The sequence below is a fragment of the Leuresthes tenuis genome, unplaced genomic scaffold (assembly GCF_036924035.1).
Source record: "Leuresthes tenuis unplaced genomic scaffold, fLeuTen1.0.hap1 SCAF_23, whole genome shotgun sequence".
In the NCBI taxonomy this organism is placed as follows: domain Eukaryota; kingdom Metazoa; phylum Chordata; class Actinopteri; order Atheriniformes; family Atherinopsidae; genus Leuresthes; species Leuresthes tenuis.
Window position 1 is genome coordinate 9,215,511 of NW_027325377.1, and position 27,861 is coordinate 9,243,371.

The 27,861-nt window shown below is 38.4% G+C and overlaps 1 protein-coding gene across 1 annotated transcript; it reads right to left on the reverse strand.

The window, feature by feature from the left end:
- Window positions 1–811: 811 nt before the first annotated feature.
- On the reverse strand, window positions 812–25,482 carry hspa14 (heat shock protein 14). Its single transcript, XM_072377213.1, has 14 exons — window positions 25,359–25,482; window positions 18,785–18,865; window positions 17,295–17,377; window positions 16,059–16,107; window positions 15,522–15,627; window positions 15,360–15,450; window positions 15,157–15,261; window positions 11,171–11,332; window positions 9,483–9,638; window positions 7,559–7,661; window positions 7,268–7,483; window positions 3,058–3,222; window positions 1,058–1,125; window positions 812–980 (listed from the first exon to the last, which is right to left on the reverse strand). The coding sequence occupies exons 1-14, from the start codon at window positions 25,413–25,415 to the stop codon at window positions 902–904; spliced, it is 1,521 nt and encodes a 506-aa protein (XP_072233314.1). The 5' UTR covers window positions 25,416–25,482; the 3' UTR covers window positions 812–901.
- Window positions 25,483–27,861: the final 2,379 nt, after the last annotated feature.

Sequence of the window (27,861 nt, forward strand, 5' to 3'; positions counted from 1 at the left end):
TTAACACAGCAGTTGTGTTCATATCGTCTTTCCACACTCTTTAACTGCTGGATTTTTTTTAAATGTCTGTGTGCTGTAGCAGCTGCTGAAAAAGCAGTACTTGCTTCATGTGACATTGCAGGCTACTCAGATCTAACTCCTATAGCTCCTTATGACTGTTGCATTGATTGATTGGACTGATTGTTATGATCTGATCTGAAGAATGTCCCTTTTAAAAATCCATTATGTGGATGGTTCTGTGTACAGTTGCTTAGGCTGCTGCCTCCTCCACCTCATTTTTTGTGTCTCATAGTTCATTTGACAAGCCTCCTTTGTTTCTTCTTCTTGAAACTGTCTCAGGCTATTAAAGCCTGTGCAACAACTTAGGAAGTTTTCCTGTGGGTATCATCTGGCTACTCGAAATCTAATTTTGATTTGGTCCTGACAAAACTGTTTTCCCACTATGCAAGGTTGACATATGGGTTAGACCAGTGTTTCTTAATCCTGGTCCTCAAGGCACCCCATCCTACATGTTTTCCATGTTTCCCTGCTCCAGCACACCTGATTCAAATGAATGGGTCAGGTCTTTAAGGTCTGCAGAAGGCTGAGGACGACACCAACTTTTCATTAAAGCACTCATCGTTCGTTGGATCCTCTGGAGCACTGGCTATGCCCATTTTTGTTTTTTTTCCTAGTCTGTGCCCACAGACCAATTTGCCTGGTTTAAAAAGTCTGAGCTCTAAAAATATTACAATACTTTAAAAATATGCTTGGAAGCATCTACTTACAATCTAGAATATTTCATGACAATACATTAACATACATCAACACATACAGTTTCAGTGTTATGTTTATTGAGTTAAAAAAAAAAACATCCCAATACTAAAATTTTGTGTGTGGTTTGGGCCGTAGATCACAGTCTTCATGATGCTACTGGTATTGTGATGACCTCCGACTTTCCATTGTTCTGTTCTACACATGAAATATGAACAGAGCCATCCCTGCAACATAAAGAAATAATGATAAACCAACTAATCACGACAAGTAGTACACAAACTGATCCTGAAAGGACAAATACCTTTTCATCGTTAACACAGCATCTATGTTGTGGTTCTCCTCTTTGGGCGGCAGGTCTCTAAAGATAATCTGTATATTGTGCACAAAGATACACACAAGTAGGTCAACGGAGCATTCATATTCTAAATAACTGATCAGAAATATGTTTGAACTCATTTTTGCTTTTCTAGTTAAATACTGAATATACTGAACATTATATCATCCAAAAACAACACGCGCTGTTACATAAAACCCAAACAATATTTTTCCATTTAAAATTTAGCATTTTTCTTGCATTTTCGGAGAACAATTTTTGTCTAGTCTTGATTGAAGTAAGTCAGACCAGTTGATATCTGGGAATATTACATTTGTCAAACACTTCATACAGTAGGTTGTAGATTTTATCTTAAATCTAAAAAAAAATAAAAATAAAATGACACTTTCCATCTCGATCTATAACTTTTGATGAAGTGAAAACATGTTTGAGAATTTTTTGCACATGTATCAAAAATCAAAAGCTGAAAGTCCATATTTACAACATTATTCAAATAGATTAATATAGCACTCAATCTGTCAAATAGTTTTAAAAAGAGAAGACAACTTCAATGCTGGAAGTAGAGAACTACTTGTAATAGAAATAAGCATTTGACTTCAATTTGCAGCTGCCTAATGGTAGTCAAAAAGACATTAAAGTGAAAAACAAAATAATGTCTTTAAATTCTAATGTTTTATGTGCCAGGACAGTAACACAATCTTCTAGTCTTCATGAAGAGTTAAAATAAAATAAGTATAGCTTCAGATGAACTACAACTGTTGACACATTACATAAAGAGTCATTATATATTTAGCGAAACTAAAAATATAAGATTTTTCTGATATGGAAACCATTCAAGACAGTTGCCAATCTTCCAAGAAGTGCACATCCCATCAAGTTCCCCCAAAGTGACCATGTATTGCTTAGGGAAAGTTTATCACAGAACAATTAAAAAAAACGACTGTACTGGCAAAGAATTCCTAAACATTTTCCTTTTCAAATTTCTTGATCACTCAATCAATTTTAGCACTTTAGTACAAAGATGCAGATGTATAATAAATGTTTTTAAAACAAAAAAACAGTTGCAACAAAACCAATGCACATAATCCTATTTTAGATGAGATATTAAGATGATGATTAAATGGAGTCTATCCCAGCGGTCATTGAGCGAGAGGCAGGGTACAGCCTGGACAGGTCACCAGTCCATTACATGGCCACATATAGAGAAACGAGACAAACAACCACACACACACACACACGTTCACACTCATTCCTAAGAACAATTTAGAGACACCAATTAACCAAACATGCATGTTTTTGGAGGGTGGGAGGAAGCCGGAGTACCCAGAGAGAACCCACGCACACACGGAGAGTTCTTTAATTTTTTTTTTCAAATATATTTTTTATTTCCAATTTTATACAATTTTTAAATTTCAAGATTTCTTTTTTTGTTTCAGCTTTCACATTTTCAGATTCACACACTTTCTTTTCAATTCAAAACCTCTTTTTTTCTTTTGTTGTTTTTTTTCTTCACTTCTAAATGAGGTTTTTTCAGCTTTAAACTTTTGGCACTGTTCTGGCCTGAGTGGCAGAGCTTCAGAAAACAGGTGTGTGGAATCATGAGTGACCGCTAGCTGAAGGGATCCCACATTTCCTGAAGGCAACGTGGGAACTGCAACAACTTATTTGACACCTCTTATACACTGTATTAACTTGATTCCCAGTTAACATAACATGTGCCACTGACAAACTTTGGTTATTTAAGCCGTTTGAATCAATGGCTGCACACTGTAGTGTAAGAGTTGTTGCCAAATTGATCAGTATTCTCAGCCATGGTTCAGAAGTGGACATTTCCCACACCTACAAGTATCCTAAGCTTCAATCCCAGTCATCTTACTTGTATATAACTGGGAAGGGTGGGGGGGTTGTCTCTCAGTACACAGTACGCAGCAGCAGCAATAGTTTGATCCAAGTGTGTTTTTTCATACCTTAGATAGCTTTTCTGGCTGCTCTGTGACAAATCTCTGATAAATTTCCAAACAGAGGGAGGACAGTTTTCCCTCTCCACAAAGGAGGTGATGTCTGCGAGCAGGAAGGGGAGTGCCTGATGGAAGGAGAACAGTGAACGTCTCCGCTCCGTATTCATCCAGCTCCTGCAACACCATGAAGAGAAACAGAGGATGTTAGGCGTTTATACTGTTCTCTACAAGATTAATATCACCAATATAACATTCTGTAGGCTCTCTTTATTTAACTGAATAGCACTGAGTCGTCACCCCACAGAATCCACAATATCTTTGAAGGTGCCCCTTGGTATCATGCACAAAGACCGTAACCATAGATAATTTAACCATTTCAGACCTAAAGGGTGCTCTATAGCCATGGAAATAACATTCATATTATGCATCTTAATGAGTTAAATCCTTGTCTTGAAGATCTTAAAGCAGAGCATCTAATTAGACTCGTTTAGCACATATGTTTGATCATACTGAGATTTGGCCAGATGCTTATTATCCTACTGAAAAAGGCCACCGACATCTAGTTTCCCCATTCCACATACACTATATTGCCAAAAGTATTCACTCATCCATCCAAATAATTAAATTCAGGTGTTCCAATCACTTCCATGGCCACAGGTGTTTAAATTCAAGCACCTAGGCATGCAGACTGCTTCTACAGACATTTGTGAAAGAATGGGTTGCTCTCGTTTAATTCCAGCGTGGTCCCGTGATAGGATGCCACCTGTGCAACAAGTCCAGTCGTGAAATTTCCTTGCTACGAAATATTCCACAGTCAACTGTCAGTGGTGTTATAACAAAGTAGAAGCAATTGGGAACGACAGCAACTCAGCCACGAAGTGGTAGGAAACGTAAAATGACCCCATGGAATAGGTTTCCATGGCCGAGCAGCTGCATCCAAGCCATACAGCACCAAGTGCAGTGCAAAGTGTAGGACGCAGTGGTGTAAAGCACACCACCACTAGACTCAAGAGAAGTGGAGATTGTTCTCTGGAGTGACGAATCACGCTTCTCTGTCTGGTCAATCTGATGGACGATTCTGGGTTTGGTGGTTGCCAGGAGAAGGGTCCTTGACTGATTGTATTGTGCCAAGTGTATAGTTTGCTGGAGGGGGGATTATGGTGTGGGGTTGTTTTTCAGAGCCTGGCCCCTTAGCTCCAGTGAAAGGAACTCCGAATGCTTCAGAATACCAAGAGATTTTGGACAATTTCATGCTCCCAACTTTGTGGAAACAGTTTAAGGATGGCTCCTTCCTGTTCCAACATGATTGCGCACCAGTGCACAAAGCAAGGTCCATAAAGACATGGATGAGCGAGTTTGGTGTGAAAGGACTTCACTGGCCTGCACAGTCCTGACCTCAACCCAACATAACACCTTCGGGATGAATTAGAGCAGAGACTGCGAGCCAGGCCCGAACGTCCAATATCAGTGTCTGACCTCACAAATGCGCTTTTACAACAAATTGCAACTCAAGGCACTTAAATATCGTAGTCCAATTCAAGCCAATTGCAGTTTAATTCATTGTAATCATAATCCAATCAAATCCAATTAATTAATTTCAACTCCTAAGCCTTCTGGAAAGTTTGCCCAGAAGAGTTGAAGCTGTTATAGCTGCAAAGGGTGGGCCGACATCATATTAAACCCTATGGATTAACAATGGGATGTCACTTAAATTCATATGCGTGTAAAGGCAGATGGGCGAATACTTTTGGTAATATAGTGTTTCAACATGCCACTGGGCTGATACTTGACCCCAGAATGCATCTGATAGTGCAAAGAAATTTCAGATGTCCAAAAAGAAAAGCAGTGGTTTGATTCCAGGTCAGGACATGCCTCCAGCAACCTCAACACTAACATGAGGGAGAGACATAGAATTAACACCATGCCAGCTTAGAAGTCATCTAAATTAATAAAGTCCACGCCAGGTGTTGGGGGACCAGAACATACTGAAAGAATCTCAAGTCTGAAGAGCTGGACTGCACCAGACACTGACATGGCTAAAGAAACAAATAACACTCTATGAAAGCCTAGCAGCACATATTAACCAGCTGCTAATGGATGGGACCCACCCAGACTGGTTAACTAAAGGTTGGACAGTACTGATCATGAAAGATCCCCAAAAGGGAGTGGTTCCATCAGCTATGGGCCAATAACCTCCTCCGCACAATATTGAAGCTACTGTCAGGCATTATAGTGGATCAAATTATTACTGATCGAAAGAACTGTCACCCAAGACTGTAAGATCAGACATACAAATCTGTGCACTGCCTTGATTAATTACAGGAGAACCTACGATACTGGAATGCTTGGAACTTTACAACATCAACAGGACACTAAGAGCCTTCATCAAGTTAACTATGCATAAATGTGTAACTTATAAGAAGAAATTTAGTGATTTTTACTAGTCCAAGTGGAGCAAAAGATTCAACAGAACATAATCAAGGTAACAGGAAGTGATCCAATATGTCTTACCGCAAAGTGTCAGCTACCAAGTCCAAGCCATCAACACGTATATATCCTGCCAGACATCAGATACCCTGCTGGCATAATAATCTGGCCAAAGGAGAGGATAGAAGCCACTGATATCAAGACTGACTGTTTCACGCCAGTTCAAGCACCCTGAGATTGTACACTAAGCGGAAGGAGAGGTGCTTGGGGGGTGACGAGGGTCAGAGCCACAATCCAGGATGAGACAAGAAATATCCAAGAATACATAAGGAAGATGAACCTCAGTGAAGAACTGCTAAGTGAGTATCTCAGGCTGCTGAAACATAGGGGAAGACGAGGAGAAAACATCAAGGAAGGATAACCCTTTGCACAGCATGTACATTGACAGACCAAAGAAGCGGCTGATTGAGAAATCCAATCAGTGCCTAGAAAGGCTGGAATTAAAGACAACACAGAGACACTAATCATGGCAGCTCAAGAACAGACCCTGAGCACATGAGGAATAAAGGCTGAGGTCTAACACACCGGACAAGACCCTGGTGCAGGCTGTGCAAAGAGGCCACTGAGACAGTCCAACACAGTAGTGTGGTGTAAAATGCAGCCATGTACACTATACATGGAGTGCCACAACCAAGTGGTCGGAATTGTGTAAAGGAACATCCGTGCCAAGCATGGGTTGGAAGTCCCAAAGTCAAAATGGGAGACATCTCTAAAGGTAGTGGAGTATTACAGAGCTAAGATCCTGAGGGACTTCCCAATTCAACCTGAGAATAAAGTGATGGCTAACCAACCGGACATTGTGATAGAAATTAAAGAAAAAAGCAGTGGTGATAGACCAAACAATTTCAAGTGACAACAACATCAAGAAAAAGGAACACAAGCTGCTCGAAAAAAAAAAAACCAAAACTTGAAGAAAGAGGTTAAAAAGATGTGGGAATAGAAGGCAGCAGTAGTACACGCGGGAATTGGAGCACGTAGGTCCGTGACATGCAAACTGAAAGAATGGCTCCAGCACTTTTAGGAACAACTAAGATACGGCGTAGAACCCTGAAGCTCCCAAGCCTCTGGTAGAGGACCTGGGCCTGAAAGATGGGGTACTGACTTAAAAAGTTATATTTGACCAGTAGGTTTTACCCCATCTGGTAATGGCACAAAAACAGTGACAAAATATACTAAGATATTGTCTTTGGTCATCATAACAAAATAACTTTACATTCTCTGTTAAGCTGTTCTTTTTTTGCAATTTGACAAAAAAATCTTATGTCTACATCTACCGTTATATCTTCTATGTAATCAATGAAGAACAAAATAAAATTAAAAAAAAAAAAAAATCAATAAACACCTGCATTAAAAATCATAAGGCGCTTCTTAAATGCCTAAACTATGATTTGGAAAAACTCCTTCAACATCTTTTGGTCTTTAAGGCTGGAGGGTGTCTTAGCTATCATCATCAACATAGTCTTCAGTTTAATTCTCAGAATTAAGGGGTTGAGGTCTGGACTCTCACTGGGCAATGTCAAAATGCTGATATTTCTTACTGTTAGCTATTTCTGACCACTTTGGACGTATACATCAACCACTGGCTTGGAAGTCAAGTTTTTCTGCAGTCTGCTTAATGAAGGAGCTTAAGATTAACTAAATTTGACTTATTACACATAAAATATTTGCCATGGTATGTATACATTTGTGCTTATTATATTAAATACAACATATTTTCAATTGACCAGGATACCTTCAATAGTATGTCAACAGCAGAAACATCCACTGTGACAGACACCTCTTCAGAGGTAAGGCCATCTCTGCCAACAAGTAAGCCTGCTTCTATGGCTGCTCCTACAGCAATAACCTCATCAGGAGGTGCCGAGTTGAGGAGTTCCACATCAGGAAACATCTCACGGATCAAATGCTGTAGACGAGGGATCCGGGCTGAGCCACCGCAGAGAACCACCTAAAACACATACATACCTATCACAACATTCAAGCACGTAAAGTATGACTGTTAAAGTTGTTTCAGAAAACATACCTTATTAATGTCTCCAGCAGAAAGCCCTGCTTCATCCAGCAGAGACCCGATTGGTTGGATGCTTTTGTTGAAGAGTGAGGAGCAGAGTAGCTCAAATCGAGCTCTGGCAAAAAAAGAAAAGAAAAAAAGATGCCAATTTTTTATTGGCAGCTTCTGCATGTCATTTTAAGTGGTGCTTTCAGTTTTTGCAGCATTTCCTTGCATTAATTTAGCAACATTGGTCATCAAAAGTAATCACCACAAGGGGGCAATTTTACCAGATGAGGCATATGTTTGCATTTTTTTAATGAGTTTATTCGAGTATCAGATGGAGAGGAAATTCAGGTAAATTCAAGGTACAAAGGTGGCTCAGCACTACATGAATACACACAGTCAGCTAACATAATAGAATCAGCTCAAAAAAGTAAACTACCAGCTTACATACCAGCCCAAAAGAAAGTTGCAAATTCTGCACCAGATTTCAATATTGTTGCCAATTTCTCCAGATTTACTACTAGGGCTTCATTCTTCTTCATTTCACATCTTTGCTGATGAATGCAATTTCTTTGTCCGAGTAAAGAGTATAGAAGGTCATTTTCATCTGCTAGAAGCTTTGGCAACAGCAATTTCTGTGTTATTATTACTTATGATCAGCTCTATGTTCTATTGGTGGCAGTCGAATAGACAACCACACTGCAATGTGAATTCAACCACACACTAAGATGTGGGTGTACATGGCAGCACTGGAACTACAGCTGTTCAATCAATATTCTACAAAAAGTGCTTTAAGTGTTTTATTTTGTCCAATCTTATCACATTGTTAGACAAAGGGAATGTCAAATATCAGATTAGAGATAATATCAAATATTACTTTATTATCAAGCTTTATAATAAAATAAAAAAAAAAGGGAGGACAAATTCACTAAAGGAAACTGGCACTGGCTGCTCACTCCCATGGTCCCGTTGCATGGCTAGTTCAAATATGTAAAAATAAAAATAACATTTTTTAAAAAACGAGCATTGCTACAAAAGTTGCAGCCATTAGGAATTGAGGGACAAAATATCTTCCATCATTAAGGATGGTCGAGTGTCAGAAATACGAAAAGAGATTGTAAAGGAAATACTGAGGCTCCTTTCTTTGAGACTGTCAAAATTATAACAGCTCACATCATGGCTGTTGCCTAGGTAGTTCTGGGTCATTTACTTTAGTTCGGAACTTTCTTATGCAAAAAACAGACTATTTGACCAGATCCCTGGTTTGTTTGCTTCAGGCAACACTGGATACAGTTTCCTCCTCTTCTTCATCTTTTGGCTCCTGAGGCACACCTGGGGTCTGGTTAAATAGTCTATTTTGCTTAGGAACCTTCCTAACTAAGTGAAATGATCTGGAAGTATCAAAGCAGTAGCCAGGATCAGAATTTTGAAAGTTTGAATTTACATCATGAGGGACAGTTAGCAGTCTATCAACAACATATCTTTCACTAATAATAATTTTTCTTTCCTTCTTTAATTATGAGCCTTGATAATAAAATAAAACTCTGCATAATCTCCATTATAAAAGATGTCTATTGCAGTCTTATCAGATTTTTACACAAAGTATCTCACACACTTTTCAGAGAATTCTTTTGAACAGTTATAGTTTCACTACATGTTTTTTTTTTTAATCTTATTTTTTTTCCCAAATAGCAACTTTATAAATGATATGCAACGTTCAGTTCAATAATTTATGGAAGGCCCCTTGAAGGCTGAAATATCACATGTAAACCAATGGTTCCAAACTCTGAACATGGCTCAGCAACCCCATCAATTCACACTTTTTCTTTCTTTTTTCTTTTTTTTTTAAATCATGATCTAATGCACATCACAATTTCTTGCATGGATGTCATTACTTACTTTTTTTTTTTTTTAATCTTTTTATGATCTTCATATCAACTTGCCAGCTCACCTTGAGACTTTGCATTCAAAGTCAACGCCATCATGCAGGGAATCCACAAAGCAGTTGGCTGTTCCCAAGGAGGACAGCGTGTGCTTGGCCATGTCTGCACTGTTCATCAGCTTCAGCATTGCTCGGGCATTGTTGCTCACATCATGTTTAAAGATCCTATAAAACAAACACAGAAATATAGTATTAGGATTTCTGGGAGAACTACAAACAAATTCTGTAGAACCTATTTGTGCTGTTGTGGAATCTACGGGGGGTGCTGCAGGAGTATTGGGTACCGGAGTTGCTTTTGCAAGCTTGTCGGTGTAGCCAAAGCAAGAGCTGTGTCCAGCTGAACTTATTTAGACTCCGCCAAGGCGACCACTCGTCACCAACCCTGTCTGTGATTTTCATGGATAGGATATCAAGGCATAGTTGGGTAGAGCAGCGTTTCTCTATCCTGGTCTTCAAGGCACCCCGCCCTGCATGTTTTCCATATTTCCCTGCTCCAGCACACCTGATTCAACTGAATGGGTCATCCTCAGCCTTCTACAGAGCTTAAAGACCTGACCCATTCATTCTTAAGAATTCCTTAAGAATCATGTGACTGGTGATTTGAAATTTTTTTGCAACCTGCTGACAAAGCACCATTAGTAGTTAAGTGACCTGTAGCAATCTCTTTCTTTACCTTAAGTAGCCAATTCTATGCTCATTTATCTTCTTGGAAAACATCTTTTAGTTTTACACATTAAGCCGCATCATGGATTAAAAAGTGTGGATTAAAAAGTAAAGTGTGACACGGCACTGTGTGGTCTCAGTCACCTTTTTCAGTCACCCTCTGGGACAGGGAATTGCTTCATGTGGTGAAATTCATCTACTGCAATCACTCAACAGTGAAAAGTTGTAATTGTACAAAGTTAAATATGAACACTTTGAGCAGATGAAGTGACATAATGATGTCAAAGTAGATTTTTTTTCCTCCAACTGGAACACTGGCCCAACGTTCACGTGGCACAGTGAGAAGCCTCCAAAAGCTTGCGGCTGGCAACTTCAGCTATGGCCCCATCACAGAAACCTTTCTCAAAGGCAGGCTAGATTAGGCTCATCTATACTATTGGGTCAAAAGTGGGCCTGCGGGTGTGTGCCAGACCCAATAGCGTTTCCACTATCACTTCTGGGGCTTACGATGGACTCGATTAGGGCTTCCTTGGGGCTTGTGGCCAGGGCTTTTGGGTCAACAAATAACTTTTGGATCTGACCACTCGCTTCTTCCCCATTTCTTTAGGCTTCAACACTGTACAAAAAAAAATAAAACATTGTATTTGAGAACTCTATGCATTAATCAGCAGAGCGACCGCTTGAGATTACCACAAGATTCAGTTGGTGAGTTTTTTTCTCCCCATTAATTTATTTTGATTGCTAAATGGTGAAATGATTTTTTTGAAAGTCTGTGTGTGAAGCAAAATAACACATTCAAAAATCAAGCTGCAATTTGTGGCATCTGGTTTTATATCAATCCATTGTTCTTCAAATCATGTTCCCACTATGTTCTTGTTTGGCTCTGTACATGCAGAGTTTTCTAAAAGCATTTTAAAAAAAAAAAGTGTACTCAAAGATCCTTAGATCCGAGGAAATAATTTCATATCAGAAGAGGTCTACATTTTGTATAAAGCAGTGAAAAAGTTTCAACATGTATCAGTCATAGTGGCTACCGTTTAAACTCTGAGGCAAGGTGCTGGGCCAAGGCTTGAGTAAAAATCTCTCCTCCAATGCTGTGGTCAGTGCATGTGCTGAGAACCTGAGACATCCCTCCATTTATCCGCAGGACTGTTACACTGAGGGAGGTTCCGCCGAGCTTATACACCAAGACATGGCTGTGAAACAAATGAACATACACAGACACATTAACACATCAGATACTGAATAATACAATATTGGTAAATTGGTAAATCTTTTACCAATATTGTATCTATCTATATATATCTATATATATATATATATATATATCTATATATATATATATCTATATATATCTATATATATATATATCTATATATATATATATATATATATCTATATATATATATATCTATATATATATATATATATATCTATCTATATATATATATATATATATATATATATATATATATATGCCTGTTTGTCTGTTTCTGCATACGCATTTAATTGATTTGATTTATTTTTATATATATATATATATATATATATATATATATTAGAGTGGGACAAACCTGCCGTAAAATAGTCTGCCGTTATGCGAATCAAGTTTGCTTGACTAATGGATTATATACATTAAAGCCCATAATTATGCTGACATTATTCTGTCTGACTTATATTATGCACTAATTGAAGGTTAATTTGACTCTGTGTCATGGCTTGATGACATTGATGCATGCCAGATTTTTCCAATTTTCTGCATTTTGCACAATATTGCCATTAACGAGAGTTTCCCACTACCTGAGCCAGCCCAGGCAGACAACATGCCATAAAACCCTCCTCATGGACCACCCCTCAGAGTGCCATCATGATCAGGCAACAACTGATTGCACGGCTTTAGTTGCAGTCATCGAGCGCCTGGCCATGGCGAGACGATTTTTCTTAAGCTATTTTCATATTAAACCATTTCTTCTTTATTTTGGTGACATTACGAACTACAGGTGACACAGAATTAACAGCACTCGTAAATGCTTCCCATTTCTTCGCTTTAGCAGGTCCCGTAATTCCATTGCTGACAGTGCTAAAAGATTTTCCTTTTTGGATCTCTGAAAGCAGAACTTCAATCTCAGAGCCCATAAAGTTGTTCTTTTTGTGCTTTGATGCCATTCTCGTGACTCAATACTCAACACTTCCTGGCATGGGAGAGAGGAAGCATAGCCTTATATGGTATTATTTATAGTAGTATTTTTGGAGGATGCAAATTTACTATCCGCGTGCACATGCATTTAAATACGCATGGGTGGCATTAGTCATTTACAGAGTTTTCCGAAGTTAAGAGCGTTTGTTGAATCTGGCATGGCGTGTTCATACGAGACCTTACGAAAAAAGTGAGAGAAATTTAGAATAAGAATACGAAAATGTTCTTGCATGAGGCCTATTGTTTAATCACTGTCATGTAGTGATGTCCATTAGCAACTTGAGTAGCATTCTTCTTGTACAATAAGTTTTAGTGGCTTCAGAGTAGTTCACAGTTTGTTCAGTATCTGTGAGTTACTGATTCTGATACTGCTGCCCCACCACACTGCATAGCAAATTCAGTCTCTTGTCAATCACTGATAGAACCAACAACTGCAACTGAGTATTTTGTAGATGACAGGACTGCTTCTGGAATTAGAGAGATTAACACAGTGAAGAGAGATGGAGACAGTACAGTCCCCTGTAGTCTTACCTGTGTTCTTGACCACCTTCTCAGAAACACAACCCAAAAAATTAAAAAACTGTAGTCTGTTTTGTCAGTGTCTCTGCAAATGATTGCAGAGACATTCTCCTGTATTTTCTGGAGGTACTCATGCATTATTCCAGTGTGAATTGTATGTTAAAAGTACAAATAAATAAATAAATAAATATAAAAATCAAGAATCAACAAGCATGAGCCCAACAGTGCTGACTGCTTTCCCAGATTCAAGTGGACAGACTGAAGCAGATGAACGATGGCATCTTCCAACTCCAATCCCAGGACTATAGATTCCACAATAGTGCAGTACAATAGCCTGCTGCAGTGGCAGTGGACATGTCTTTATTTGCATCTTGAGATGAGATGCATGTTCAGTTAGAGGCATATGGGAGCATCTAATTGAACTTTCCAAAGACCAAGTAATGACTGGATCAAGATCCCCAAACCCTGATGAGTTTAAAAGGAGATGGTAAGAAATGTAATCTTTTGATGGGGACCCCTGACAAGAACACAGCAGAATTCTGAAATTTATAGTCTCACAGTTAAGTTCTCACAGCCTCATCTGCTTCTACTTACTTTATCTAAAGTGAGATGCTTGCAGAGCTTCCCCGGTTTCAATAACCGAGGGATGCGGACACCAGTCCAAAGTCGTCTTTGGAGCCAGGGAGTCAGCATAGGGCTTTCAAGTAGGGCTATCACGATTAGTAGACTAGTCACGATTATGGTGACTATTAAATTCGTCGACGACGACTAATTTAATAGTCGATGCGCCGGTTTTTTTTTTTTTTTCAAACTTTGTTTTTCTCTCAAAACTCGTGCGGCAACTTCCACTGCTGCCTTTCTGTCCTTGACACACAAGCGCAGTAGTGGTAACTGGGGGTCAGCTGTAATGTCACAGGAAGCTAAATCAGACGGGCTCTGGTATCTGGCTACCCGGCAACAGAGTTCAAAAGTGTGGGAGCATTTTAAGAAAACTAAAGACAAATGTGTGCAATGCATATCTGTAATTTGCCTTCCACATCAGCACAACCACGATGCACGAGCACCTGAAAAGGAAGCATGTTGTTGTGGCTGATTGTGAAGAGGGACTGTCATCTTGGTAAGATAACTGGCTAGTTAGCTGCTAAAATTAGCGTAAACAGAGAGTTAACTTGCTACTTACTCATATTGATAGCTGTAAACGTTAATATTAGCGATGACGATTTGATTAATTAGCCTTAGCACACATATTTCATGTGTTTTCTGTAACGTTATAACAGTGACGTGTTTGAATAGGAATGCTAATGTTTTCTAACGTTATGTTTCAGTGCTAAAAAAGTATGTTCATCTGGACAGCTTTGTTACAAAGCTAGCTACATGCACACCTCAGCAAGCAAATGTCCTGACTGAGTCCATACTGAACATGTTGTTGTTATATTTGAGTCAGTGAGAACAAAACTTTTTGTGAATAATCCTTAGTTTCAGGTGTCTACCTCATTTAATTTAAATGCAGCTATGTTTGATGCCAGAGACAAATGAAGGAAAGAAAAACCTAAAAAAAAATGTAAAAAACCTTCAGTATTTATTTTTGTGTGTTTGCTATGGTTAAATAATTGTTTTTTGCAACAAGCTGCATATTTCATCAAAGGGTTAATGAACTATGATATTAATTGTCTTTTTTTTTAGTTAGCATATACCTAAAACACTCCAAGCTGAAAGCCAATTATGGTTATATAAGAGCAGCTGCATCCTGGTGCGATAAGCTCTACCTTTTACATCCAATATATGTATGATCTGATTAGTCGATTAATCGAAAAAATAAAAAAAAAATAAAGAAAATCGGTGATTAGTCGACTATTAAAATAATCGTTTGTGGCAGCCCTACTCTCAAGTGATGGATCTCAAGGCATGGGTGTCTCAAGCAGATCTCCTCATTGAGGTTTCCCTCAAGAGACCCAGAGGGAGACTGGGGAACCAGTGAGACAGCAATACCCAGCAGTTCAATTATTTTTCTTTTTTAAGGCAGCTTTGTCAGCATTCACTTACTCTCAGTCCAGCTCAGACAGTCAGTGCCAGCAATGAATGTCATAGCTACTATCCAGAATGAAAAAACAAACAAGAGAGCACATCATGATGAGCCCTCTGGGATGAACTGTGTTCTGCTACTTAACAGAGGGTGATGAGAGGGAAGAGGAACCATCTGGAGGACTAAGCGCCTGAATGAGATCCATCTTCAGCATATTGAGAAAGTGACTGATATCAAAGGATACTACAAGTGGAAAGAAAAACTCAGTGGTAATACCATACCTCTTTCCAGTGGAGCAGTCCTGTCCAATATCATAGGCCAATAAAGCCGCTGCGGGTTCATGGATCATCCTCAATACATGGAACCCTGCAGCTTCAGCTGCCTGTCTGCATAAAAGACATGTAAGAATCTAAGATTTTTCACGATCACACAGCAATACTGTACAGAAGAAATCTAAAAAAATAAAAAATAAAAAACAGCTTACCTCACAGCCTGCCTCTGCGCGAGGGCAAACTCAAAAGGGACAGTAATGACGGTGTCAGAGATATCAGAATCCAGAGCTGACTGAGCCGTTTCTGTGAAAATGGGAATGATCAATCAACTCGCTGCTTATTTGCAAAGTGTGCATTTGTTTTATAATGACTACCTTTCATTTTGTTGAAGATCAGTTTTGCAACATCCTCTGGTGCCACGTACTCCGGGTGATCTCCAACTGTAATCTCATAATATGGCTTCTCTTCTCTGCTGACAACCTGTCCACAGCAATCACAATTTAGACTGGTTAAATGCTTTCTCAGTTTAAAAAAAAGAAAAGAAAAAAAGAAAAAGCTCCATTTTATCCACATTTACTTCTCAAGTGCACGTGGGGTTTTTAATCTGGTTCAATCTAGTAATTTGTCAATAGTAAATCAACACAGCAGAAATTGTTAGTGAACTTACTGGTGCTTTTGTAATTTAAAATTCTATCTGCTGCAATGTCTTTCAATCGTAAAACAAATGCAGGTTATGACCTAAGTTTGTCATTTTGTTAAATTTAAAATCCACTGTATTCTGTCTAAATGGGTCTAATAATATGCTGCTACTAAATCAGATGAGAATAGCTGTGCGATATGAGCAGAATCTGAAAAATGAGCACAGAGAGAACAATAAAGATCATTGAAGGAAACAAAATCAACAGACTCACCTGGCACTTGGTCTCCTTTTTATGAGCTTGTGTCTCTGGCTCATCAAATCTAACCAATTGAGACAGAAAAAAAAAAATTCCATTGAAAAACATACTCATTTATATAGTTGCATCATGTTCGGGTGTCAATGAGGTGACAAGGCTAAATATGTCAAATAATTCATCCAGCTCAGCTCAAGTTCTTTATGTAACAAATGACTGCATTCTTTCCAATTTGTTAACCTAGAAACAGTTCTAAAGGCATTATGTACTTAAAAGACATTTTATTAAGAATGGAATCACCTTTGACAAAATGTATAATTTCCACTTTAACAGGTTGAGCATGTCCTCTGAAGCCTTTTTACTCAACACTTGGATGCATCATTAATCTTAATTAAGGATGCTGTGGTCAGGGTAACAAGATCAGCCACAGCTCACATTTGAAAGAAATCAGAAAGGTGTTTACCATTCCTAAGGCTTCACACGAGACTGACGTAGACTACAACAACTTGCAGACAAATATTGATGAGAATTGATGAAAATATTCATCTACCAGTTTTTATCCATCTACGCTTTAATCATGAGACAAACTCACAATTAAATGGGCTCTCATGATTTGAGGATACCAGCGAGTAATAATACCAAGGGGAGTAACTAAAACCTGAGACAATTTTTGTTTATTAAATCTATTTATTTATTTTATTCATACTTTTTTTTTTTTTACTTACTTGCTTACTTTAAAGAACTGAGAAAATATTTTCCAATTGTGAGATTGCACTCAAAATCTGAGGCAGGTGCGTAAAGGCGCAAGCACAATGCCACCAGAGTATTTAATCTGAAGCAGAAATTGTTGCGACACCCTCTTTGACATTTTCCCCCCCACTCTGTACTCCAGTTATGCATGAAGAGAATCTTTTAAGTGCACGTTGATTTAGGACTCTATGCATCTGTGTGATAAAAGGGTGGTTTCATATTCATATCTTTGATGTGAAAGGCTAAAACAACAAAATCATAGCTAAGATCTCCACCACCACCAAGGCCAGTTATTCAACTTTCATTCAACTGTTAGGTCAGATGTTTCAGGGTCATCTGAGCCATCCCCAACTGTAAGCTTTTTCTAAAAGGACAATTTTAAAGTAGGAAAAGTAGAAAAGAATTACCTGAATTTAACAAAATCATCATGTCAACTGAATATAACACAACAGGGCTACATTACTATCATACTATAGCTGGACATTTGTGAACCAATCAAGTCACCTTTTCCCCAGTACTTGTTTCACTTTAACAACTGTGTTGGCAGCATTGCGGACCCGTCCTTGCTTTGCAGCTATTCCTACAATCTGCAAAACAAAGAAAAGAAAATTGAGTGTCAACATGCCAGAGCTCTCAGAATATGAAATATCAGATATACAAATACTATAGAGGGAGTAAAACAAGGTAAAACTTTATAACTATAATAGGTATAACATTAACTAACTGTGCTCCTGAAAATAACAAAGTTCTTGCTTGTTGTCCAAACTTTACTTCCTTTACTTGACAAATTTATTATGAAATATATTTCCATAAAAATCCATCAAGGGGGTGGTTAAGCATGTCTCAACAAATGAGCATCTACTTTTCTCAAAATAGCAGGCAATTAAAGCAGACACAACATTTCTTAATAGTAGCCTTACAGAGACAGATGCAATGTTGAAGCATGTAACAAAAAAGGGGTTGTAGCAATATGCAGTATGAACCATTAAAGCATGTAAATCATTTAAAAATAGACACATAAAATGAAAATACAAACAGAGAAGTTCCATCTATAGAAAACATATAGAAGGTTAATTGGTGACTTTCAAATGACTGTAGGAGAGAGCGTGAGTGTGCATTGTTGTTTGTCTCATTTGTCTGTGTTAGCCCTGTGATGAACTTGCCTTTCACCCGATGGTGGCTGGGATAGGCTAGAGCCCCCCTGCGACCCTGAACTGGATTAAGCGGGTATAGAAATCAAATGAATAAATAGAAAACACTATCGCTTGACAACTCTGGTGATCGCTTGACAGCTCTGCCCATCGCTTCATCCGAGTGTTCAAGACATACAGCTGCAGGTCTGATAACACAACTATAGTCAATCATCAACCTTTGGCCTAAGGTTGCCTGGTAGCAGGTACACTTATGTACTACCTTATGCTAAAAGATGGTGTTTGTAATGGACAATCCATGACTAGTACAGAAGTCCAAAAACAATACACCACTCTGGTTCAGATCAGGGAGGCCGTTCCTCCTAATAATGCCTCTCTGGGCCACTCCAACATTGAATTTGGATTGAAATCCCCCAGAAGAACAATGGAATGTCCAGGTGGCACCACCTCCAGGACACCACCCAAAGACTCACCTCAGCTGAAGGCACAATTTCACATGATACATTCACTGTTGACAAGAACTATGTTCAATCCCAATCGAGCTACACTCACTTCATGTTTATCAGTTAAAACAGCCTTATTTGGTTAAAAACTAATACAAAATACAAACCAACACTCATGAAAATGCTCATTTTAACGCATACATGCATAAAACTGCTGACTGGCCTCCAGACAAAATGCTTCACTAAGTTATCCTGTGTTTGTTATCCTACTTTTGGATTACAAAACTTTGTCCTTTTCTAAATCATTAGGATACTAAGAAATTCAATTCATGGTGTGTATTGACTATGAACTCAAACAATTTAATCATCAGAATTTTCCTGTGAGAAATATAAACTTTACCTGCTCAGTATCTCTGTAGCCCACTACAGCTGGAGTCACACGGTCTCCTGCATCATTAGCCACCACCTCAGCCCGTCCATCCTGAATAATACACAGAACATTACAATCTGGTTACTTCTTCTCGAGCTGGGCAGTAAATAAAAGAAAAACAACAAGAAGAATGTCAACAGATTAGCTTGTTAATCAATACTGCTCATACACTCACATTGTCTAATAAAGTGAGAAATTAGATTGAAAATACTTTTAGGATCAACTGCATATGATATGCACCAAGGACTGAATATGCACCAATGTTACGTGAAAGCATTATAATATTGTAAAGTGCTCCATAGAAAATAAGCTCCTTAAAGAAAAGTTGAAAGGCGATACACAAAGGCCATGTGCCATTTTTACAAGGTGCTCTTGTCTACAATACCTGAGAAACTTTACCTATTAAAAAAATGATACTGGCAAAGGTCATATATCTGTTTGGCACATTTAATTTGGATATTTGTTTGATTATGGGAACTCAAATAGTGTGTCAAACTACATTCTAAAAAAACTGCAAAGAAAGGTGTGTGTTTGTGTGTGTGAGAGAGTGTGTGTTAGTGTGTGACACCTACGTAATTTAGCAATTTATATCAGTAGAAATAATACATAGAGATTATAAAAGATTTGGGATTCACATAAAAATTATGATTCCTTGGTTTTTTCACAATTGTGATTAACATGCATCCAGGGTGATCCGATCACAAGTGGATAGCACTAAATACAGGTGTGAATACAGTGAGCAATATGCCATATCACAGTGGTCATCAAATACATTTCTTCAAGGAACAGACTCTTTCTCGGCAGACACTGTGAGGGCCAGATGCTCTCATAATATAAGATAAAATTAAATTAAATAAAATCCCAGATAATACATCATTATTTTATATATTATTTGTTTCCTTACAAATGTGTTATTCTTTTAGCTTTTGTCGATGTTAACAGACTCATATTATCTGTACTGCAGCAGGCCTCTAGGGGGCCATTGCAATAAATTACTGGGCGCTCACACCAAAAGCGTCTTGCTTTAAATCTATGGACAGCGGCCAGCTGCCATTCATTTTCAATGTACGCTGGCGACGATGAGTAAAAGGCAGAAAGAGAGGAAAACAATGGAGAAGTTCATTACTGCAGTCTCTGGTTTCTCAGAGCTGTATGATACAAGCCTGTTTGTCTACAGAGACAATAAAAAATTATCCAGTCGGAAAAAGCGCTCGAACCAAACATCATCGAAGCGTAGTGACTGCAGGCAACTCGTTGGGAGTAACCTGAGCTGTCGAGCTGTCCATCACTATCACATGCAGTGTCGTAGTTTGTCGAGAACATTGACAGGAGAAAGGCCTCCTAAATGTATTTCAAGCATGAAAAACGGCACTTGAAAGGTGATGCAGAAAACCACGGCTTTCATGAAGAATGGACTGATAAGTATGTATTCATAGTGCCAACTTTTAGAAATGTTCTAGCTTTGTGCCTCATTTGCAATTAAACTGTTGCGAAGGAATATAATCCGAGGCATCACCACAACACAAAGCATACAAGCTTCAAGGAGTCATATTCTGAACAGTAAGAGGGACATCAGAGGAAAAAATGCTGCTTTGAAATCTCAATATTACCATGACAGCGGAAACATTAACCGAAATCCAATTGAACAAGAGAGGACAACAAGTGCTTCTCTGCAGGCTGCCTGGGTCCTCTCCAAGCATAACAAGCCATTTACCAATGCTGAGATTTTTAGTGAATGCATGCTGGCTGTTCTGGAGGAACACTAACAAATCTATGGATAGAATAATGGCGTCTGTTAAAAACATTCCTCTGGCTGCTAAAACTGTTGTTTGCCATGTCCATGTTTTGGCTGACGATGTCAAGCAACTTGTAATTGATGGCAAAGACTTTAAAGAGGAGCTGTTGGCCTTGATTCCAATGGAGGGCATTACTATGAAGGTAAATATGTGCTAAAATGAATAAGCTTGTAAAATACAATGCGAGAACTTGCTCAACTAAAATCTAAACTTGTGCTTAACTTTTCTCTTGTAAAGAAAATTCACACGTGTGAACTGAATTGGAGTCGCACATAAAACAGAAAATGTGAGAACCTGTAGAAAAGCACTTGAGTTGATTTTTCAGCTGTAGAAGATTTTGGAGGGTTAACCCCCTCATGACAACAAACCCTTACAAAGAGAGGTTCATAGTATACAAAACTGAATAGGCACTCTAGTCAACCTAGTCGTCACAGATGATGAATTTCTCTGCCAGATTTGATGACTTTGCCATTTCCAGGGATGTCATTGGATTTGTGTGCGACCCCTTGTGATGTGATGAACCTGCGTTATCTTGTGAAGGCGCTGTTGTAGTACTTACATACTGAATTACCGGCAGTAGGGGTAGCAAGTTATAAGTAAATAAGGTACACAAAGAAACATACCAGAAGTTTATGCCTGATTATTGTGTATTCACCCTCAACGTAAAGACATGACATCGTTCACCATCGGCCAAGGTGGAGAATTCTTCACTAAAGGTGAGAAAGGTGATACCGCTGGATGAGGTGACTCTTCAAAGTGAACTGATTGACAACCAGGCTGCTGGTGACTTGAAGGCTTCTCTCCATGGTGCTGAAAGCTTGAGTGCCTTTTGGGTGGCTTGTCCCCAAGAGTATGACACAATGAATATGGAGAGAAAATCGACTCAAAACATCTGTGCGTGCGTAGCACTTGACTTCTGTGTGCATACTATCTGATTTGTGTGTACTAATTGATTTGTGTGTGTGTAACTTACTCGAAGTTACGGACAAAACGATAATTAGGCATTCAAAAAGTCTCCTACACACACAAATCATTAAATACACACGCACAAAGCTATAGATCAGCACAAAGGGTTTTGAGACTCTTTTCACACCTCCGGGAAGCCTCACAGATTCGTTCACGCATGGTGTATTTAAGTACTGGTGGAAAGCTGGGTCATCTGAATTTTCATCTGAGTCAAGCGTTATTTCCCTCGATACTTAGTTCCCTCTAAACTTTGTGGATCTGTGTAAAAGAGAATATCTTAGCACCCCATGGTTATAACACATTTACTTTGTAATATTCTAAAATGCCTTATATGGACAGATACGCATTTATGAGCCTTACAAATGTAATTAGATGTTTTAAAGCAACGACCGCTTGGTGGTGGACTTGCTCTTTGGCTGGGAAAAATTGACAGTCAAATCGGGAAGCAAGATGACGGTAATGGCGGGGCATCACAGTGGACTACCCTCTGAAGTAAGTAAGTTAAATCTGCTCGCTTTACTATCCGATTATAATGAGACAGCCAGTATTTCAGATCATTTCAGATAACGTTTTTTGTGTCTGGTACTTTGATGCGCCGTCCTCCACAAATTTCTCTGTTAGCAGAAGTTAATGTCTATGTGAGCTAAACTATTTTAGCAGTTGGTGGTTAAATTCTTGTACTTAGCGTCACATGTCAGTACAGTTTGAGACAACATTTCCTCGATCCATGAAAGTTATCTCTGACTTTATCACCAGGCTAATCTATTTGTATGATGCCGACTAGCATGTCGGGCTTGTCTGCCCCGACCCGTCCAGATTCTAAATCTCTAAACCTGCTAGCCAATTCAACAGGGCTTTTTTTATTAGCCTGACTGATAAACTAATCAAAGGTTAGTTCAGTCCCAATATCTGAAGTAGACAATAACTCCTAACAGAGAAATGTGTGGAGGACGGCGCATCAAAGTACCAGTATGTGTTCATCATGTGCATGAAGCTGCGTTCTCAAAAATGATCATGAAATAAAGAATCAAGAAGCTTTAGTGTCATTCTCCTACACATAGAGCATGTAGTTGAACAAAATGTCGGTCCATGTGGACTCCTAGTGCGATACATAAAATGACACAAAGTGCAACAACAATTAGTGCAAATATTTCCAAGACAGAGCCTCCTGAATGGAGGGAGCTCCCTATGAAAAACACATGAGAGGAGCAGACTCTCAAACCAGTCTATGGAGGATGCTTCCACATAAGCCTGACAGCTGTCAAGCATGATGTTGAATAGTGTCGGAAGGGAAATTTCTCCCATTGATCACACTTGAGTATTTTGGTCATGTGATTTTCTTGGTATTATTTATTTGTTGGAACACATACTACTTTAATTTGATGTAAAGAGTAACATTTCTAATAACTGAGGCCTGTCGCTTTTATTTGTCATTCTTATGTATTTGCTGATATGCAAGACTTGCACTTACCATGCTCCTCTCTGTTGAGGGTCGTTATTGAAACACCGCAATTGTATGGGGGGAAAATAGCCCAATCAAGGACATTTGTGAAAAACTATAGATAAAATGAGCATGTGAAACGATAAAAGAAATGTTAAATCAGTCATATATTTGTACACATTAGGCTATTCCTTTAGTCAGTAATATTCTGGGGACTGGATGGAACGCTCCAGATGTGGCTCACGGGCTGCCAGTTGACGTTCACTACCATATGGAGAAAAGAAAATCTACGTGTACTCATCTTCAACTGTGCTCAAGAGAGAGATTCTTATGATAAGATGCTTTATCTACACAAAAGCTGGCCAAAAGATTTAACAGAACCTGAAGACATTTTAGTTAGTGAGAGACAGGTGGTACTTTATATGTCTTTGTCACCAGACGACTGCAGCCCAGCAGATGTACTGTATCAGTGTCTAGAGGAAATAAACACAAGATTAGAGAGAATTTTCTACACTTAAATCAAGACAAAACAGATCATTCTGTTTGGTACCAAAGAGAAGAGGGTCAGCACTGGTAAATATCTTGAGACTCGGGGCCCTTACAATCATTGACCAAGTTCGTAACCTTGGAGTGTTGATAGACTCAGATCTGACTTTCAGCAGCCATGTCAAAGCTGTCACCAAGGCAGCTTTTTAACAACTCAGAAATATCAACAAAATTAAAGGACTCAGGTCAGCTGGTCCAGTCCAGAGCGCAGACTAAACACGGAGAAGCATTTAACTGTTATGCTGCAAACAAGCTCCAGGTCCTTTCAAACATACATTTAAGGCCTTTTGAAACTCCAGCAAATCATTTTCTGCTAAATATTCACATTTTCCTGCATTGTTTGTCATCTTTCTGATCTTTTTCCCCTTTTAGTTTAGCATTTTTCTTCTCTTTCCTGTACCTTTATGCCTTCATCTAGCTTCAGGTGGCTTAAACATTCACATTTGTCTGCATTATGAACAGAATTCATCTCACATCTCCTTCTTTAAACGTTCAGTTTTTTTCTGCTAGGTCTTGTAACTTTTTTTTTTTAAGACATTTAATCAATTCTGCCTTTTTTCCAGTAAGTTCAAGTCATTCCAATGTTCAAATGTTCAATCTTCAAATTCTTTCAACCCAGATTTCAGCAACTGGTTTTCTGCTAAATTTTCCCTATTTTCAACTTTTTGAGCATGGTCAACTAATCCATTCAACTTAAAAAGCATTCTCACAGCTGTTTCGCAGGAACAGCTTTTTTTCTAGTTTTAATTTCATTTACATTATTTCATTTCTTTCTCTTTATATTCTTTTATGTATTTTTAATGCTTCTTCCACTCCCTGCTGCAATGCTTTTATTTTATGTAAAGCACTTTGAAATTGTTTTGTACATAAAATGTGCTATACAAATAAATGTGACTTTGACTTTGTTACAACAACAACAACCAAGGACTGGCTCCTTCCATTTCCTAAATTGCACATCCCAAAGTGCTGACTTTTTAGGCTTCCCCCACAGAATGGAGAAAGAGGTGTTGAGGTAACAAGATTTTGATAAAACGAGACATCCTTACCTTCACTTGTCATTTAAGATAGATTTCATTAATGAATAGCAAAGTGGCATCACTTGATCACTGTTTAATTATATCTTATTGCTTTATTCTATGATCTCTGCCAGATGAGAATGAAGATGCTCTTGACAACTTGTTAGCATTTTTATTCCATTCAAAGCTGGGAATAATGAGTCATGCTCCTTCACAAACCACACATACAGAAAGACCTTCCTCCAAGAATACACCTGTCTATCCATGCTCATAGTTCCTCTGACAAGGTCCTCAATTCAATATCATCTCTCCTCCAGGTAAACTTCAGAAATTTGGACTTTTGTTTTGTTGTGCTGAAATTTCTTTCAGGGCTACATGCAGAAAAACGGAGGAGGGAGGAGACGAGGAGGCACAAATTAGGGAATTGATGGGAGCGTTAAGCGTTTCTATAACATCGGTAACAGCGTCAATAAATGTTCTCCACACTAGGCCTTAAATTGGTTACGAACTGATGTTCCAATGAACCAGCCAGGAAGACCGTATGTAATATTTTCTCAAGTTATTGCACTGGTGACATCCTACCATATCCCAAGTGGGATTTAAATGGACATTATGAGGCTAATATAATTTGAATTATCGTTCTATTATGCAGCTCGCCGCCAGGTTACCGGCCAACGCCATTTGTGTGGCTATACGATTTTAAGACTAGATTGAAGACTACGCTGTCGATAATAAGGGACGTAAATATCCAGTCAAGTTGCAAACTGAGTGGAACTCACCTTAAATATCGCTACACAGGCACATGTATACCCAAAGTGAACCCCGATCGCAGCCATATTGTAAAATATCGACTCAGTGGCAGCTTATCCACGCGGCGACTGCTCTGCAAAGAGTATCAACTTCCGGTAGAACTTTTTTTTTTTTCTTTATTAACAAATATATGAACTACGGAGCACCTTAAGGGACATGAGGATATTGTTTTTCTTTTCGCGTTCCCTCACTTCTGATTTACAGCTTCCGATTCACGACTTAAAGGCTTTATGTAAAGTCGTTTTAGCATGTAGCTTATCATATACTAGGTCCTGTATGAAAACCACAATAGTAAGACTGGTCAGATATGGACTGAATTATTCTACAGAGGATATAGGTTATTTAAAACATACTTTATGCAGGAATAAGATTTTCGCATAAGTCAGTTTAAAAAATGCCTGTGCACTGGCAAAGTGACAGAAAAGTTTATGAGATCAAGAACACTATTGAGGCTGAAAAAAATATTTCAGGAAATACCTAAAAATTAAGATTTGGAACACTATCAACTAATATGCAGATGTCTGAAGAGAAGGGTCAAGATGACACAAATGTAGTTCCAGCGGGGACCATAGCTGACCCTCTTTCTGCCAAAAACAATGTTCAAATTCTTGATGGTCACATCATGCCAGAGAATAGAGAAACAAGTCACAATGCAGATGTAATAGATACTGAAGACAATGCTCAAACAAGGGATGGAGAACAAAATGCAGAATATGGCTAATGTGAAAAAACAATTTATTTGCAAGGAGAAATTATATAGATGGATGAAGTTGAATGTGATACAGAGGAGAGAAAGAAGAGACTGTTGAGTCAGTTGAGATGAAATGACTGAATACATCGAGGTTAATAGCAATGAGCAATGATTCTAAATTTTATGTTTGTAAGCAGCAAAATGATCCCAGTGAGCCATATGCTTGGTGTAGTCTCTGAAAGATTGGTTTCATCATGTTTGTGTAGGCCATCATAGTATAGAAGAGTTTATATCGCCTTGGTACTGTTATGTTTATGCATTTAGCAGATGCTTTTATCCAAAGCGACTTACAGATAGGCAGGTAGGGTAAGGAGGTCTTGTCTAAGACAGTACCTTTCATGCAGGGGAATTGAACTCAGATCTTCCACACGAAAAGTGGCAATTATACCACTACACTATCCAGTAGCGTATCATGTAGCGTAAATGCCCAGACAGAAGACAGATCAAGAAAGAAATGGCATTTTATCCAAAGCGACTTACAGGTAGGCATGTAGGGTAAGGGGGTCTTGCCTAAGGAGCCCTACTGGAGTGATGCAGGGGATTTGAACTCAGGTCTCCCACATGGAGGGTAGCAATCATACCACTACACTGTCCATTGACAGTATAAAGAGGTTATCCTATAGAAATCAAGTGCTATCTTGCCTCTAAGTTTCTGTAAGTCTGAAAAGAAAGGAGTGTTCTGCAGTTAAATCAGGTCACTGGAAAGGATACAGAATGTTAGGGGAAGGGTAGACTGACTATATGAGCCAGAAACAAAGCAATGAAAACAAATACTGCATCCTTTTTTTTTTACACTAACAGAATGGAATGCAGTCTTACAAAATGTATTAATTGTCATTAGGACTCTGACAGGGCTTAAATGTTTTATTGGCAGCGAAGGGAAGTGTGCAAATTCACCTGCCGTACTAACTACCATCTTTCAACTGCAAAAGATACTGATACAGTGAAAGGTTGTATGGAAAACTGAGAAATGGTACATTTGACAAATTTATCAAATAAAACTCACAGTTCTGTACACTGAAATAAGTTTATTTTATTAGATAGTATAAACCAGGATTTCAAGAGATTTAATAGATAATGGATTAAGACACCAGGAAACAAGCTTGGACAAATAAAGGACAATTTCTTTCTTAATATGACAGTTGCAGGTAATCATATTCATAGACAAATCTGAAGATTTACAATGCTCTTACTAAGTAATGTAACTGAATGTATCCAGGCAAATGCACACTTGGACAGAATAAACTGTTATTAATGGGATGTGTTGTCTGGACATAGATGGGAGGTCATATGACTGCAATAATTTTTTCATTCTGATCGATATCTGATCGTGAATTTCCCAACCATCAGGATGTGTTCCCCCAGCTATAATGGATAAATTCAGACATAAGAGAATGACAATTTCAGGATTAATAACTGGAGAGGTAACAAGTAAGATGTATATATCGTAAAACTTGTGTGTGAATCTCGTGGAAATGGTGTCTGATCGCAAATTTCACAGCTATTAGGATGCTTAAATGGACAAAAGAAAGGATTACAATCTCTACACTTATTTATTGTGAGGGAGGAAGTGATGTTTTAAGACAAAACGTAAGATAGCTTAAAACTCGTGAAAAAAATTAAATTCAAGATTTTATTTTAAAATTATAATTCTCACAACATATCAGCTGAAGGGAAAAAAGCAACATATGGTTTGGAACAAGGCTATGTTTAGCTAGGAG